Consider the following 18,208-nt stretch of genomic DNA (forward strand, 5'->3'; position numbering starts at 1 on the left):
AAAATTCATATTTATCATAATTCAATTTGTAAGTAATTTTGCTAATTTCTTTTTACAGAAGTGATTAAGATTTTATATATTTTCTTTGTTGCAAGTGGCAACCATCTTTTACATTAATTGCTTTCTTATGAGTGTAATTAAAAAACAGCTTGCTACTATTTAGATATATTAGTTTGATAGCACAGAATCATTAACGTTATATTTCATACTTTAAGTTGATCAATGCAATTTTCACTATTTTTTAACTAGTTCAACTAGTTTATTCTGATAATGATATTGAGAATAGTTTCTATTATTGTACGTATTGTTATTTTTTTTAGCTTATAGTAACTTTTAGTTACGTGTAAATGAAATGTATTTTGATAAAACTTTGGTAAATTTCAATAAACCCTTGAATTCAAAGGGTGGTGTCATCCTGACAATTAAATTTCCCATTAGTACACGTATGATTATAAAATTTTAACCACTCTTCATGAGTAAACTATTAAATCAAAGCACAGAAAGCGCTGAATTTGTTTGGGTCTCAGAATGTCAGAAAGGTGAAGGTTGTGAGATTATAAACCAATTTGTTTTTGTATAGTGCCACCAATGCTTTCCAGTGTTTTAACTGTAGTAAATTGGCTATTAGACTAATTGCAACACTGATAGTCAATTCAATGTTTATTTGACTTAAAAAATGAAAAAAAAATGAGTTGCTCAACTGGGATTCGAACTTCAGACCTCTCGATTCATAAGCGAGCGTGCAAACCCCTCGGTCACGGTGAAGTTATACGTTAACGGCTTGAAGAAAACCATATTATTCTAAATTAGGGTTTGTAACTCTTATTATTTCGACGCTAAACCTGTTGTTTAACACAGATGTAAATAATCGTGAAGCTTACTGTAAGCATGTATATCTATAAAGAATGAAACAGTATTAGAAATCTTCGACCATTCGGGAACTACTTTGCTTGAAAATTAATGCCCCTGTCATTTGACAATCTTTACGCATTGATCTCCCCTGAATTTTTCGGCGTTAGTGTACATATAAAGGGAAGTAACCTTTTAAAAAAGTGGACTACTTTAGGCATTTGCAATTAACAGCATTAGGCTCTGAAATTTCGCTACCATTATTTGTTTGGCCTGACGACCAAACAAATAAAAAAAACCTTAAAAATGATAGAGGTAAGTTAAGCGCAACCGCTTAAATAGTTACATGAATTAATAAATTGATTTTGAATTTTTATGCAAATTCTAAACCAAGTCCATAATGTTAAGAAAGTCTACCCTTTGATACAGAAACAATGCATTTCATCATTTAAATACAAGAATGTTTGCATAAAAATCTCAAATAAAGTTGCAGAGGACTAAATTTGTCTTAACATTTCGCAAAATCGAGTCACAAATCGTAATCATATTACACACAAATAAACATACAAACACACACAAAATGAATTACCAAATGGGAATATGAGTCAAGTGTTTTGACTGACATTCATGTTTAGTAATCCTAGTGCTTCCCTGTTCCTGTATAATCTCCCTTAACAGTGTTAGTTATTTCCTTTGACATAATATCTAGAACACTGAAGATTGTCATTTGAAGTAACCGAGATTCAATACAATGATGACATTAATACATGTATAGAAATTGTTATAGAATCTGATTATATAACAAACATTTGAACACAAATTCCATATCGTATAGCATTGCGTTTATTTCTTTCGTTTTTAAAATGTGTTTTTAAATGTACGTTTTATCATGTATATGCAATGATGAGATGTAAATAAAGATACTACTGTTATTAATCGTTTGAACTTTAATATACTCTGAAAGGATTTACATATTACTATAATAGACCAATATTTTACCATTAAGAAGCATTCAGCAAATGTTGTGATGTATTCCTATGATCGAAAACACTTCATATCTTAACTGAACTTAATTGAATTGTGCCAACTAATCTGATAAATTTAAGTTAATTGATTTTTTTATAGAATTTGATACATGTTTTGTGTGAGCATGTAATTGTTTATTTTTTACTCTGATCTGTATAGTTATATGAGTGTGAATATTTTAATATTAATGTTAATTCTGCTTAAGCCAGTGCTAGGGACGTGAACAATACCAAGTGAACAATACCAAGCCTGCAACAGTTTCATTTTTGTATTTTTGGGCGTTCTTAAGGGATTCTGTTTTTAAAACCTCCCCTACACAGAGGACAAAATATTCCTACACACCCCAAGGTCTGGATGGGCTTGCATGTATATCTATATTGTTTTGTATTCATGTGGAATCATACGTGCTTATCTTACTTGCTTGAATACATCGTTTTATTCCAATGTGTTAGCTTTTCTTAGGTCTTCTATGACTTTTCTTGTCAATGTTTCAATGTCATTCCGTTAAAATATTTTGAATTACCTTCCAAGAAAACTATTGCCTTGATCATTAAGTAGAATCCACCTAATAGCATTTTCTGTGAAATCTTAGTAATGTCCGATTAGAAATTAGTCCTCTTGAGCAACTAGACAAGTAGTATTGCAAATTGTTACGAGCGGCCAAACTTCGCTAACTTAATCTATGGCAGCAAGATACAAATTTTGGTGTTCCAAATCGATTTGTGTCCATATATTCATCTACATAGCCCATCTTTATTTTGATTCATCAAATTATGAGAATCTTGTTGTGGTTTACACACGAAATGTTTCACGATCATTTAGCTCCACAATGATTCTATATAATATATACACATAAAAAAGAAAGGAAAACAGAAAAAAACGACGTTGTTGTTGTGTTCTTTTTGTCATCAAACTTAATAAGATCATTTATTATTTCAAGAGATAGTATAATCGATACAATGTTGGTTATAAAATACCCATGCACATATTTGATTCCATTAAATAACTACAATAGTAACCCCCTGGTTAAACCAGACACCGATGGAGATAATATTTAATTTTACGATTTAGATATTTAGATCATTGACATTTAATCAAACATGCATTTTATGAACCAAAACACTTTATCAAAATAACTACAATTGTTCTATTTTAAAGACATTTAAGAACAACAAAGTGTTAAAATATTATTCTACAAAAACATTTCCTTGAACTCTCAATAAAAAATAATGTTTTAACACGAAAATGCTTCACTTAACAATTCTTCTTTTTTTCAAAGTTCTTTTATTTAACATTTCTTTTAAGGTATCCTTTTTCTGCAATTTCCTTTACAAAATGTCTGATTTGTTTTGTAAAGAAGTGCATAATTTCATAACCAACAGACGACACAAGGCTGTACTGGAGATGTTGTATTGGATTTCTCCATATGCTACCTGAGACATGACACAATCACGACCTGTATTAAAAGAGCGTTGTAACAGTTAGCTAGTGATATTACAAAAGTAACATGATCTGATGTCAAACATCTTAGATAGATGAATACAAATGTGGAAGATAATCTAAAATTTCAAAATTGCATATTTTCGTGTTATTTAAAGTATTGCTTTGCTTAATTGTTTCATTTGAAAGAGTTAGTTTCTAGAAATAATCGTTTTTATATGACAGGTATTTCTATCAACAAATGTCTGCGGTTGGTATTGAAGGAGTTGTAAAATCGGGAAGTAAAAGTGCCAAAGCAATGATGCAGAACGGAAATATGTGGAGGATAATTGCCTTGTCTATCGTTCCAGGGGTAATATTAGTATTCCAGAACAGTTTCAATTTGAGTTCAAGCTCACAGGTTAGTAAACAAATACAGATTTTGTTTATAAATGATATGATTAAAATCAAACCACACCATAATGATATAACACAATATTTAACTCATTAAACAGCTATCTGGGCTGCAACGAGTTCGAATCTCGCTTGATACTTTGAATTATTTAAAGTAAGGAAGTAAAGATATGCGAGCTATAATGGCATAGGCAGCCTGTGATAAAATTTTTGATAGCATGTGGAAGGTAAATGGTAGAGTGCAAGGTCGGCAGCTCTTCTCGGGTGTCCGCTTATATCTGAAATGAACGACGCGGATGACATAAATGGTGTCTGGCCATAAGGCAAGCCTATAGGTAATCTTTCGTAAAGAAAGAAAAATACACAAATGCGAGTTGGCATGAGAGATATGTATATAAAATATTAAATAGTTATTTATGTTTTCGGATTGGCTAAAATTTGTCTGTGAGTTAGATATACGGTCAATAGGGGAAAAAGATTGCATTGTTTGGCTATGATATTAAACAGATAAAACACTAAAATTAATATCTTTTTCAGTTTCTGCTTGGATTTTTAGTTGTAAATCATTTTTGGCGGCATGAATTAATATCAAAATGTAAAAATTGTGAAGCGTATTTGCTTGCGTAACGACTGGCATATTATTTAGTCTCTTGATAAGATTTTCGGAGAAGTGATAAAAACGGTTTTCTTTACCAAACCATTTCATTTCTATTGGAATATTGGATATGAAAAATATTGCTTAATTTCACAATGGTGTAAATAATTATTACATATTTGTAAAATCTAGATGATATTATGGTTTAGTGTAATACAAAGTAAATAACAAGATTAATACCTCCATAAATTGGAGTGAATATTGCTCTTATTGTAAGCATCGGAAAAAGAAAGAAAAAACAACAACAACAACAAAACCACACACACACACAAAAATCGTCATACAGACTACAATCACCAATGACAAAGTTTTATCTTTAGTTTTATTTTAAGTCCTTTGAACCCTTTAATTTCTGCATGTTGTAACGGGTACATTTTACAAACTTTCAAAAAGATCGTTTAACTACTATTTTTACACTTGTTTTAATAAATTAACTATTGATTTCAAGATACACATCTCATGGGTTTGGTATATAAATATAGAAGCTCATCTTGTTATATCTAATGAACTTACCTGATGTATTCTCCATTAGATATTTCCTTCTACAGCTTCCTACAGTCATTATAGTCAATAAACTTCATTTGAATGCTAAATGTCAAAAGTTCAAGAGGAACGGGGCGGGGGAGAGTGTAAGAATATTTTGTCCTCTGTGTAACGGAGGTTTTTCATCAAGTTTGAAACTTTAAATTTGTCTGATGATACCAACTTACATCCGGCTATGTTTTTTCTAATTAATTTAGGTGCAAGATAAATGCAATGAAAGAAAACACAAAATAAATAATCAATTCCCTGACTAACATGCATTATTTGCAAACGTACGTTAATTTCTTGTTCTAAACATTAAAGGATGAAACGGGGAAATAATATTCATCAGGTGTTTGTGTCATAAACAACTTATATGCTTACTGTTAACAATCACATAGTCTAAAATCAATTGTAAATTTTCTCATGACTGATGCATTTATGTTTTTAAGATCTACATGAGATTCCATTCTTTGGAAAGCTGATTATGCAATAAAGTTTAAACGTCAGATCATCATAATACACAAGTACATAGCTTACTTAGAGATACATAAGAATCAGAAGAAAAAAATTCTTGAAATAATGGAGGGGATAGTTTCAAGCACATTATGTGAAACGACGTTAAATATCATATGTAAACTTAATGATTATCAAATGCAATTTGCAATGATCTTGAACAGCTAAGAAAGTTATTTGTACACTTTTATACGTAGCCACCATATAACTATCCATTTAATTAGATCTCTGATAAATGCTGTATGAAATGACTTCCTTACTGAGAATAAGCCTTTTCAATTTCATTTCCTTTAATGATAAAACTTACGAACTAGATCTAGATCTACTGTCGCCACGTGTGTTATAGTTTTGCACGCAATAATATTAAATCTTCTTCATGATAAATCTATGTTGTTGTGTGTAGGGTCATACAATTTAATTATCTTTTCTCTAGTTATTAACAGAACGATACAACACAAAAGAGAGTGTGCATTATTCTCTGAAAGTTGGGGACGTCATACACAGACTCCAAAATGAACGTGACGTAATGTCACTTTACGTGAGCGTTCAGGGTAATTCTGCCTTGGATGGGTTATTGTCAGAAGCATACAGATTGACAGACGATGCCCTTTTAAAACTTACACGCTGGAGACCCAGTTCTTCTAAAATCAAATTCCGTGATAAAAAAAGTTATATTGACAGTCTCGCCAGAATTAGGAATCAAACCGATCAGGTCACATATAAAGACGTGGTACGATGGTTTGCAGACGATATACGTGTTTTTATAAAGTGGATGGTAGACGCTGTAAAGGAAGAGAGTGAAAGTGATATATGGGCAGAACTTGTAGCGTTTCATATGCTTATTAATGGGAAAGAATGCATCGGTGTACAACTGGCTATCGGGGCTTACTTTTATACACATGGTAACTACCGTTCTTATATTTAGTTAGCTGGAATATCTCTTTTGAAACCATCAATATACATGTAGTTTCTCCAATACAATATGGTTATATGAAAGTATCTTATCTGGAACTTCTTTTGACTTGATTAAATAAAACCTGACAATTTTTCCGAAATAAAAATGAGCCAAATACAAACACGGGCTAAAGATACTTAAAGGGTATAAATCTATATCTAATGAAATATTTTAATAAAATTTATCAACAGTAAAATTATATTGCTTCCATTATTATATGGTTGATTCCCGAAAAAGTTGTAACATAGAATGATTTTGTTTACTTTATAAACTGACAGTAGCCTTGTATGTAGATAATGCAACCAATGAAATGCGGCATTGCAAACGTGCATTATTATAAATTTACCGCACGCAATGAAATTTCGAATCAATTTGAAATATAAAACACCTGGTCAAACTTAAAAAGGTAATTTCTGGCGCCGCTTATAAGTCAAATGTATGTGTATGTGTGCTTTATCATTTTTTTCAGCAAAGATACTAAAACAGTTAAATTAATAAGAATGTTAAAGGTCTCAGTACTTAAATCCTACCAATTTTCCCCAAGCGTCTTAAATATAAAATATCACTTGTCGTAATCTAGAGGTTGATATCAAAAGGTATGTTTCGCAGATAAGAACTTACTTTACTTAATTATGAAATTTGAAGTTCTTTGAATCAGGTACGTCGTTTATCAATCCCTTTGATATGTGTGCGGATGATTATAAGGACTTTTTTTAATGAAAAGATAAGATTTATAAAGAAATATATAACATTTGCATAGGTTTTAATTTTGTATCAATTCATATAGGTGGATTAGATATTGAATCTTTACTATGGTATAAGGCTAACCACGACCTCGGCGAGACTTTCTTCAAGATGTTTGAGAGTTACTCTGCTTTGGCGTCAAAGAGTAGAGAGGATCATATTGACGTCGAGCTCGAGCACCGTATGCACGAGATGCAGGAACGTATCATAGAGAATTATACTGACACGTTTTCTTATGAGGAAGGAATGTTATGGGTTGACAATATGACGTTATATATTGATCAACTTAATGATGCAATCCTAGATTTGGCCGATTATATTACTTTGGTAATTAGTTAAACTACATATTAACATTTGTAGATAGTAATCAAGTTGTTTTTTCTTTTTTTGTCCTTACTTTTTTGCTAAGCTTTATCAAAGGGATTTATAATGTAAAACGTAACATATGTTAAATAAATGTACTAATGAACTATTATAGTATAATTGTCCTAAGTTGTTACAAAGCGTTATCAGGGTAAAGTGTGATATATGTACATACTTAACAAATGTACTAATGAACTATTATAGTATATTTCTCCCTACTTTTTTAACAAAGCGTTATCAGGGGATTATAACGTAAAGCGTACTACATACCTTACTAATGTACTATTGTGTATCATAATCATCTTCCAAAGCAACAGACTTTAAAATTCAGGTTGTACTATTTTGATCCTCTGCTTTCACCGGCAATTTTAAACATTTTGATAATATTTTATATTTTCCCTTCATTGTAGCGAACAAATGAGAAGATATTTACTCACAGGGTGGATGTAACCATTGACGTTACAGTTCTTGTGGTTACTTTTATTGTTGCGGTCCTGGTATCCTTAATCATATACAAAATTTCCAAAAGCATAGATAATGTAAAGGAATGCTTACAAGAAAAGACATTGCACCTTGAGAAAGAACAGAAGCGAACAGAGACATTATTATCCCAACTAGTGCCGGCAAAGATCGCAAAGCGAATGCAGAAGAGTATTGTTGAACCGGAAAGTTTCGAGTCTGTCACTGTAATGATTGGTGAAATCTGCAACTTTAATACATTTATCCACCGCAGCACACCTAACGAGTTGTTGGAATTGGTGAATGACGTATTCGACGTCTTCGAAAAGCGCATTGAGAAACACAACGTCAGTAAGCTCGGATCAACAGGTAAACTAAAATATATATCTCTAAAGTTTAAAAAATCTAGGTTAGTATGAAAATGCTTTTTAGGGAAAATATTTTCATATTGTAAATAAAACAAAACGTGTTTAATGGTAATTTTATACTTGCATTGAAACATGTTCGTTTCCCAAGTTTATTTTCAGCTTTGTAACCCATCGTCCCAAAGACACGCGCACAAATAGTTAAATTAACTAGTTGTCGACTAAGTTATCATCGTAGGCATTCAACTGCGGCATTACTAATATAAAAAAGTTAATAAGAAACGAATGTAAACTAAATTTTGAAAAGAAATAAAAGTTAAATAATTATATTAACATGAAATGTTAGGTGGTCGTACTTTCAATTATCAACAGTTCGTCGAATTACATACGTAACAGTAACTTGAAAATTTGAAATAAAGACCATTTCATTACAATTTATACAATAGAAGTAATTATTTACGATATAGATATTCATAATCCAGATACTGTATCAGATTGGAAATATGGTATATACAGAAATATTAAAATTAAATTTTATATGCAGTTTTAGCTATCTTAGGTATTCTTAATTTCATTTTGTTTTGTCCAAATTCTTTATGGCATGTAAGTTCAATAAAGGCAAGGAAATATTTGATATAGAAACTTTAAATTATTCAATAAGTCATGCTAAAGAAACATTTATATTTACATAACTAATTAAAACATTCATCTTCTCTAAATCGCATAAAACCTCGTCTTCACTTGGCTAGTACAGTCTAGATTGTTGCATGATGTATACGACTAAATAACACAGAATAGAAACTAATGTGACATTTTATTTCATTGCTTACGTGTTTGTCATGTGAGACGTCATTTGATGTAGCCTAGTTTTTCCTTTGATTTTAAAAACAAGTTTTTTTAATGATTAGGAAGATATTTTGTAAGGGAGAAATGACGGTAACTTATAAATTGGAACGTTTTTATTTCAGCAGTACCATTCATTTAAAAAAAGTCGTAGCATTTTTGAATATTTTAATTAATTTTCCTGCTGATTGGTTTTCAACATCACTTACAGAAGGTTTTTTAGTGTATTGAAAACAAAAGATTAAAGATTCTTGGTGGTAATTCGAAAATCTTGAAATTGGTGAGGATGGAGGAGATTTTCTAAAAGGAATGAGGGCGAAAAATGAACTGGTGAAAACGCAGGATCAGTTTATTGGAACTATCCATGAGATACCTAGAAATGTGAATCATACTTTTCTCCTACAGGATTAAGTTGCAGTCAGTCTTCAACACTTGTACTTTTTGGAATGAGTACCACCCCCATCGCTAAAAGAAGACAACCCGTAGAAACAAGTAATACTGAGAAAGAAGAAAACTAGAATGTCCTGTCTTGAATAATAACTATCCCATTATTTCACGACTTCTTAACAACGGAGATATAGTTCTATTTCATTCACCTATCATACTTAAAAAACTTAATTGTTTTTACCCGACACACTGGTGCATAATGCAGTAAATTCACTATTCTCTTTATTTACATTGGCTGTTGACAATAATAATAATAGTAAAAAAATAAAACCGCCTCAACGCGACATGGCTTTAGCGAAATATTAATACGCATTTACACTTTTAAAATAATGTTCAATTCATAAGAAGTGCTTGTTCTTTTGTTGTTATTATTATTTTTTGATAGCTAAAAAAATCTCTTTAGGACTGGAATGCGTATTTTGAAAATTTATCTTAAACATTTCTTAATTTGTTGCAATTGTTTTGTTAATAGTACTGTATTTATAAAACATGTTCATAACTACTTCTAATCATATTACCATTTAGACACTAAGATATCCAGATTATCATACATGTGCGGCTTTATTTAGTGCTTATCAAATAAGATAAGGTATTTCAGCGTTTGGCCGACTCCGAATTTCAGAAATTGTCGGTTTATGAAATATTAAAAATATTCCTAGTTTTTTAAAAAATGACATTCTACAGGAAAATGCCACATGCAGGGAAAATTGGTGGTTGTTACTTCTATTCAAGCTTTGCAATAACAACAAGCAATTGATATCTCGGCAGTTTGAATTTTCATGACAATAAAAACCCTTCAACATTTACCGTGAATATGTGCGTCACAGTATGGAAATTAACGTAAACCTACCCTGTTATTTTGCGGAAATAAAATTCAAACATTCGTGGATATAAATTTCTGACCCTGCCATCGCAATTTCATGAATACGCGAAATAATCTGAGGATGGGGTTTTCGCGAAATAAAGATCACGCGAATATAAAGTGATTAACAGTATGATGGCAAAATGTTTAATGCATGTGGAGGGAAGAAAACAACAAAAACGTTGCATGTTTTTGTAGTTATTTGTTACGAAGAAATAAGCAAAAAAGCGAAGTATTTTTCCGACCATCCTTTGTCTTTCATTTAAGTCATATTATGAAAATATGGTTATTTTCTTGGAACAATATCCTTTAATGTGTACTCTATTGCGTGTATAACCGGTTATGTGCGTTTTGTTTCTATTCTTTTTTTACAATTAAGAAAACAATATTAATGAGGAAATTTCCGTGTAATCTTCATTATTGCATTACAATTACATGTACAATATATGGTTATATATTACTTTTAATTATATAAAGACATATAAATAATCTATGTCATATTAATATAAAAAAAATGGTAACAAACAAATCTAAATTGATTAAAGGTCTTGTCTTCTTTGAATGATTTGACAATCTTTGCACGAAATAAGATCAATAACTTAAAGTTTATGGTAAATTGTGATACTGAAAACCATCTAGAATCTAGTTCCGTCAGACATTTCATGTAGAGCTTTCTCTTGAATGTCACGTTATTTCATGTGATTTATAACGTGACAGTATTCTAATATATACATAGAAGAAAATCATCCAAATCTTTCATGACTGCTTGGCAATATTCTTTTCCTATTACATATTGTACTTTACATGTAACTTTTCAAAACAAATACGTATTAAAGGCATTGACATTGTTCATGTATATATTAAAAGACTCCGTTATATCCCATGAGATTTATTTAGCCTGAAAGAAGCACATATTTACCTGTATACCTGAATTAATATCATTCTCTGATCTGTCCATTTACCATATTGATGTCAACATAATTTCACATCCCCAAAGATTAACACAAAGCATAGAAAATTTGTCTTTAAAGTATCAACAATTAAGGTGTTATCAATGCAGCTCCAGTCAAATGTTAATGGATAGATAAAATTTTATAATCAGTTTAATTGAAAGACGTTGTAGCTTTTATCAAGAGAATCACTGTGTAAGTGCATCAAGTGTTTCACTTGTTTGAAAAAAAAAGGAATTGGTTTTGCTTTGGCTTTTGTTCCATTGTTTTAAACACAGGTTCACATAGCTTGGCACATATCAATGTCATAACTCGGTGCTATTTCGTTAAAGTACGCTGTAATAGATATTAAACCACATCACGACATCAGCCTTTATTTTCTCGAAAACAAAAAAACTTAAAAAATAATCTATTCTTTCCATGTGTATGTAAAACAGAGACTGAAGCATCGAATTCGTCACATATCTGTTAGCTAAGAATATCTTGATTTCATTTTATCGTAAATAATGAGTTCTAATGAATCGAACATGTTCATCTTTTTTTTAACAAGATCGTGATAAAATTATTCATATAGCGATCAAGACAAGCATTTCGTGGGTAGTAATTATGTATATCTACAAGATATAGATCACGGACGCTTTCATGAAGGTGTAAAATATACGTGACAATATGTTTGAATGGTTACTTGTAATATTCGTTGATGTGTTTTTTACAACCTTGTCTTATTTTCACAATTCTATGATATAGAAAAAGAAGGAACATTTATTCTTGTTATCATTGCTTTATGATTTTTCGAAGAAGAGTTACAAACTATGTTCAAGTGTTGTGTTTCAAATCAGGGTAATTCTCCTTATCTCTATTTTGCTTTTTCGATTTTGCAACCATTTTTAACTTCGATAAATATATATATATTATGATTTTGTTTGCAAAAAGGGAATGTTTTGATGGTTGCATCTGGTCTTCATCAGAAGCATACAAAGAGACACACTGAGGAAATTGCCAACCTTGCTATAGATCTCCTTGATCGAGTCCAACAAATTCAAGTTAAACAAGCCTTCGGCGAAAAAGTTAAGCTCAAAATTGGTATAAATACAGGTATGTGTAAAACAACATGGAAACATTTTATTAATCGTCATCTAAAGGAGTCAACAATTAAAATGTTAAAAACTAAATATGTTTGAAAATTTCATCACAATATTTTATAAAATAAAAGAACAAACTATGATAAAAGTTTAAAATCTTAACAAATGTCTACATATTGTTAAATCAATATCATATTTATCACGAAAAGGAAAACGAAGCAGAAATTCGACGACATTCTACAATTTTGCTTAAAGCGTTTAAAATTTGTGAATAAATACTAAAATTTGCAGAAAACTGGTTGAATGGATTTATTATGGCAGGATTGTATAATTTATTTTATTTTGTTGCTATAAATGTTCCATTAAATGTACTTTTATAGGACAAGTAATTGCCGGTGTCATAGAGGGGAAGTTGCCGCGATATTGTCTCTTTGGAGATACTGTTGTCGGCGCTCAGCTGATGCTAGACACGTGCTTACGTGAGTAAATATTATAAATATATATGTAAAAAAAAAAATAAAAAAAAAATATCAGTCAGGATAGATCTTTTATCTAAGAAATGAGTTTAGCTATAGCATTATTCATTATTGAAAATATGTATGAATATATGCATATATCTTCTTCGAAGTAACGAAGGATGTTCATCAAATGTGTTCATACAGCAATGATAGAAACTCTAATCTTATTACAGCTTTACACATACAAATGACGGAAAGTTCATATTCGCAACTGTCAGACAGGAAAACTTACATAATAAAGGAAAGAGATGATCTTCCTAAAAAGGTAATATATAAAGAATATACTACTGCTTGCACAAATATTAAACAAAAACGTCATAAACAATAAAATATATAAAATGAAAGCCTTCAAATGTCAAATCGGCAAAATTGAAAGTATTATTGCTGATTCAGTTTGATTAAACCTGTTCTTGGACGGCATCACTAAATGCAATGTGTCTTCAACGACCACATAGCGCCGGTTTAAGCAGAAATGAGTATTTCAGCACATGCTTGAGAATTTAGAGACATTTGCAAATGGATGTGTACATACGGCAGTAATAATGGAATTTTCAATGTGACACTTTCGTGTCATTCCATTATAAGCAACGGTTGATCTCAAAATATTCTTAAGGCTGAACCTTGTTGCCTCTCTAAAGTAATCGACGTTGGCATTCTTTGTCAATAAATATATTTGCATGCCAGAGTTATTTGTTCATTTTATAACCAGGTATGTTAACTGCTACGTTGCTCTTTGTTAAAATAGATGACCTGACGAAAGAGTTTATGTCTTATTTTTCCTGAATCTTCATTTGATTTTTAAATTGTTAATTTTAGAATGGTTCAATCCAGAAAAAGACGTATTGGCTGTTTGGAAACTTGAATAATACCCTGATGCAGATTGACTTGGATGTAAACAACACAGATGTCTGACATTATAGACGGTGTCAACTTGTGACAAATAAGAATATGTGCAATTTTAAAGAAAATTTAAAACAAGTAGAAACATTATATATAGTGCGTCATTTAAGTTGTGTACAGTCATGTTCACGAGGCACTCGTTTACAAATAAAGTAACGGGTGTAAAATGTTTCATATATACACAATGTTCCAATCACTAGTTAAAAAGCTAGCAGAAATAATAAAAAAATTGCATGTTCATTGAAAACATGCTGCTCCAATGGGCAGGAATACACGTTCTGTAACGGGTGGAATTAAACATTAATTTATCTTTTTCATAGATTTCTATATCTTTTAATGATTCTGTGTAAATGAATAATATTGATATAAAATGTGTATTGTATTTTAAACTTTAGAACCCGTTTGATATCGTTACATAGAAACATTATAGAAGAAACGTATGTGACTGATTTTTACAACATCTATTTTCAATTGACATATATTCATATGTAAATTACATTGACGAAAAATTAAGGGGTGGGATGTACAATTTTTAAAAATCAATTTATCCCTCCAGTCATTTCTAGCAGCGACTGACAAGTTCTAAAGTAATTTCTGTGTTCTTCTTCTATTGGTGTTGTTTATAATATTACATTCAATCTACCAGATACGATATAATACTATTTTTTAATTCCCATCTGTCCTTATTAGTAGATATTGGACTGCCTTAGACATTGTTGAAAAATAGCGAAATGTAAATGTCTTGAAATCAAATATGATTTAAACTATACGACTGAATTCATATTCCAGCAAGAAATTGAAAAGTGCAATAATGACACACCCCATAGAATGAAGATATAGATGATATAAGTAACAATATAAATTAAGTGAATGTATGTCAACAGATACGTAATTAGAAATCGGCGCTTATTTCATGCGGACCACTGCCAACAAACCCAACAGTAAAACAACTATTAATACGAGTACAATTAATCAGAATGTTACAAATGATAACAATATTGAATCTAATTATCTCGATAGACGAACCATAATTGAGACGTGTCACGACAAAACCAACATAAGGGGTTTGCGACCAGCATGGATCCAGACCAGTCTGCGCATCCGCGCAGTCTGATAAGGATCCATGCTGTTCCCTTACCAACCTTATTACAAGTAGAGAAACTGATAGCGAACAGCATGGATCCTGATCAGACAGCGCGGATGCGCAGGCTGGTCTGAATCCATGCTGGTCGCAAACCCACTATGTTGGTTTTGTCATGACACGGCTCATATGTTTTGTTCTGTAATGTTTAGCTTAGCTATTAAACATCTGATGCGAGGTAAGTCTCCTGGTCCAGATAATAATGTACCAGAAATCTTTGCATACGAAATTGACAGTATTACTTATTTTTCTGGTCGATTAAGCCAGTGCTAATGAGCTTGAAAAATATTAAACATAACACTATCTCTCATTTACAAACTCAATAAAACCGGCTTTCTTTTATCATTGATGTCGAGGTATTTTCTATCTCCAGATTTTGGTAGGCTTACTACATAGAAAAAAATATTCAGTTAAATATCCTGATATACGGTGCAAATGTATTAAGGTTACAGTAAATAAAATGGTAATGTAAGTAATGTAGAAAACTTACGGACATATCTTTGTAACATGTTGTGAGTAAAATTTATGAAAAGATTGACTGTTTGGCCAAAATGTATCATAACATTTCTGCCATTCAGACATGGTTTAAAGCCGGCTGTTTAATCAATTATTGACCTATTCTTAGAAATTGTACGCTGAATTTGTAGATTTAAAACAAATGTTTAGACACTATAAACAGACAGCATTGTTGGACATATTAAAGGGAAGCTGATGAAAGGGCTACTTATTTAAAGCCTTTCACGGCATGTATGGTAAAAATGGGAGCTTAGTAAAATGGTCAAAAATGGAAACATTAAAAGAGCGTCAAAAACGGCAAAATTGAAATTGTTGCACGGCAAATTGAAAATGTTGCACGGCAAAATCGAATATGTTTGCAGGCTGTGTCTTACTGTGCCTGTTCGTTGACAGTACAGAATATGTGAAAGGAAAATGAATTAAATCATTTAAAGTTTTTATAGATAATCTAGATAATGACAATAAGGAACTTTATTTACATACTGACAAAGCTTAAATACCTTTATACATGTTTGCAGAAGGCACAGCTTAAATGGCAGATGCAGTAAAAGGTTAACAAAGCAGTTGAATGTTCTTTCAGAATTTTAAGATACGTTTATTTACAAATATTGTAAGGGTGCATAAAACTGAAATAAAAATAGCTGTTTTCAAAAAAGGGCAGTAACTTAGTTTAAATCGAAATATGGACATATAAGATACTGATAGTCAGTAGTAGCTTTGGTTATGTAGATACAATTTTGACACAGCAAATACCTATAAATCGTATGGTGCACGACTGTGTTAAAGGAAATCGTTTAATGTTTTTTACTTTATACTGTAAGCTATTTATTTATACGTTTTTGAAAAAGATATTAACGTTTTCTAAATCGTTTACATAGACATGCACAGTGCGTTAACTGGAGTGCAGATATTAGTTACCCGCACTCCAGAGCATGTCCATTGAATGGCTCATTTTTGCTGGGGTTTACTTATTTTGACGGCAGAGAAAGGGCAAGCGACAGAAATATCATATTCAGATGCTCGTTCATTGATTATTTTTTCCGGGGTTTCATATTGTGACAACAGGAAACATGTTTTTGTTTTTAACTATGATACAAAAGAGAAAGAACATCAACACACTTGGCAATCTGATTAATACTCGGGGCTACACCCCCTCGTACAAATCAGATAGCCTCGTGTTTCGATGCTCTTTCTATAACATATGCTGTAGTCTGAATGACAAGAAAAATATAAGAACACACGAGACTCAAGTGAGGTACGGAGCAACATTTTATAGCTGCCATATATATATATTTCTTGGCAGCAATAAAACAACAAAAATATACGTTGATTTGATGGCAGTCTCGGTTTGTTTGGAATTTTCCATGAGAGTAGACGCACGAGTATATACGAACATGTTGTATCTCTCGCATTCAATCTTTAACACTAAATGTGCTGAGTAAAAGATCTCGAAGGACCAGAAAAATATAACACCAATATGTCCTTTAGTGTGTAAAGGTTGTGCTCAAACAGGCTTAATTTCCATTCCTTCACTGAATAGATCTTAAGACTAGACAAAGGCATTAATTTTTTAAAGGGTAAAAAAATCTTTTATGTCTTACATAGTTCTAATGACAAAATTAACTCCCCTGGTAATATCCCGTAATGCATGTTATTGCAGTAATTAAGCATCTTTTGGAATTGATAGCAAACTTTTACGTGGTGATGAAGATTATATGACTTTTTACAGCATCGACAAATTACAAATAAGTCCCCGATGACCTTACAGGAACAGAACAAAGGAAAAGTACACCTAAGAAGTAAGCTAGATTTTAATAACAGATAATTGGGTCTTAATTATTCAGACAAAATCTTTTAGAATTAGAAATACTAGTAATTATGTAAAACTGCACTCGAAGCGAGTCTGAAACTAAATAAATATTTCTATCAATATGAAATGATATTTTAAATTGTATAAATGGATTGTAATACTAGTATTTATATTAGGACATTATAAATTTTGTAAATATAATAATCAATTTATACCATACAGTAAGTTGATTTTCTTTTTACCCAAAATGTCTCCGTATACACAATAATATAAAGAATTTGGCAATCAAAACTATAAATATTGTCAACAAAATTATGTTTTATATTTGTAAGAAAATTTTTTCATATATCAATGACAAGTAGCAAAATTGAAATAAACAGAGTCAATAAAATTGGCAGCTTTGTTATATGGAAAAATTTTCCCGAGGTCGTAAAACTCTAAAATATTTTAAAAATGACTTGAAAAGCATAACTTTAAGACAAGGTTAGTAACGTGTCTGAACTGTTTCTTCCAAAGGCCAACTAAACAGTTAGTCACCGAAAATTACGTGAGAAATCGAGGTAGAAAAGCTGCATTGGTATGAGATAAACTATTTATTGTTTGTCAGTTATTTTAGCCCGACATTTTTGCACGGAACTTGTCCAGTGACTAGCATTATCGAAGTATGACTTGTTTCAATTGTTTCATGGAACGGCAAAGACCTGAAAATTGTATCATTGTCGGTGATTTTCTGAATTAGACGTTATTTTTTATGCAAATCATTGCACAGAAATATAAAATAATGAGATATTCGAAATAAATGACTTTGGATGTTTTACATTATTAAGGACTGAAAGTTTAAAGTCTAACATA

The 18,208-nt window shown here is 31.1% G+C and overlaps 1 protein-coding gene across 1 annotated transcript; it reads left to right on the plus strand.

Annotated features, from left to right (window-relative positions):
- The first annotated feature begins 3,316 nt into the window (after nt 1–3,316).
- LOC132716174 (guanylate cyclase soluble subunit beta-2-like) lies at nt 3,317–14,863 on the plus strand. The gene is made up of 8 exons (XM_060699382.1): nt 3,317–3,715; nt 5,835–6,303; nt 7,144–7,427; nt 7,874–8,291; nt 12,323–12,484; nt 12,852–12,950; nt 13,163–13,254; nt 13,806–14,863. The coding sequence occupies exons 1-8, from the start codon at nt 3,557–3,559 to the stop codon at nt 13,899–13,901; spliced, it is 1,779 nt and encodes a 592-aa protein (XP_060555365.1). The 5' UTR covers nt 3,317–3,556; the 3' UTR covers nt 13,902–14,863.
- Nucleotides 14,864–18,208: the final 3,345 nt, after the last annotated feature.

Source organism: Ruditapes philippinarum, unplaced genomic scaffold, assembly GCF_026571515.1.
Source record: "Ruditapes philippinarum isolate M1 unplaced genomic scaffold, ASM2657151v2 ctg128_1_1_1_1, whole genome shotgun sequence".
NCBI classification, from domain to species: domain Eukaryota; kingdom Metazoa; phylum Mollusca; class Bivalvia; order Venerida; family Veneridae; genus Ruditapes; species Ruditapes philippinarum.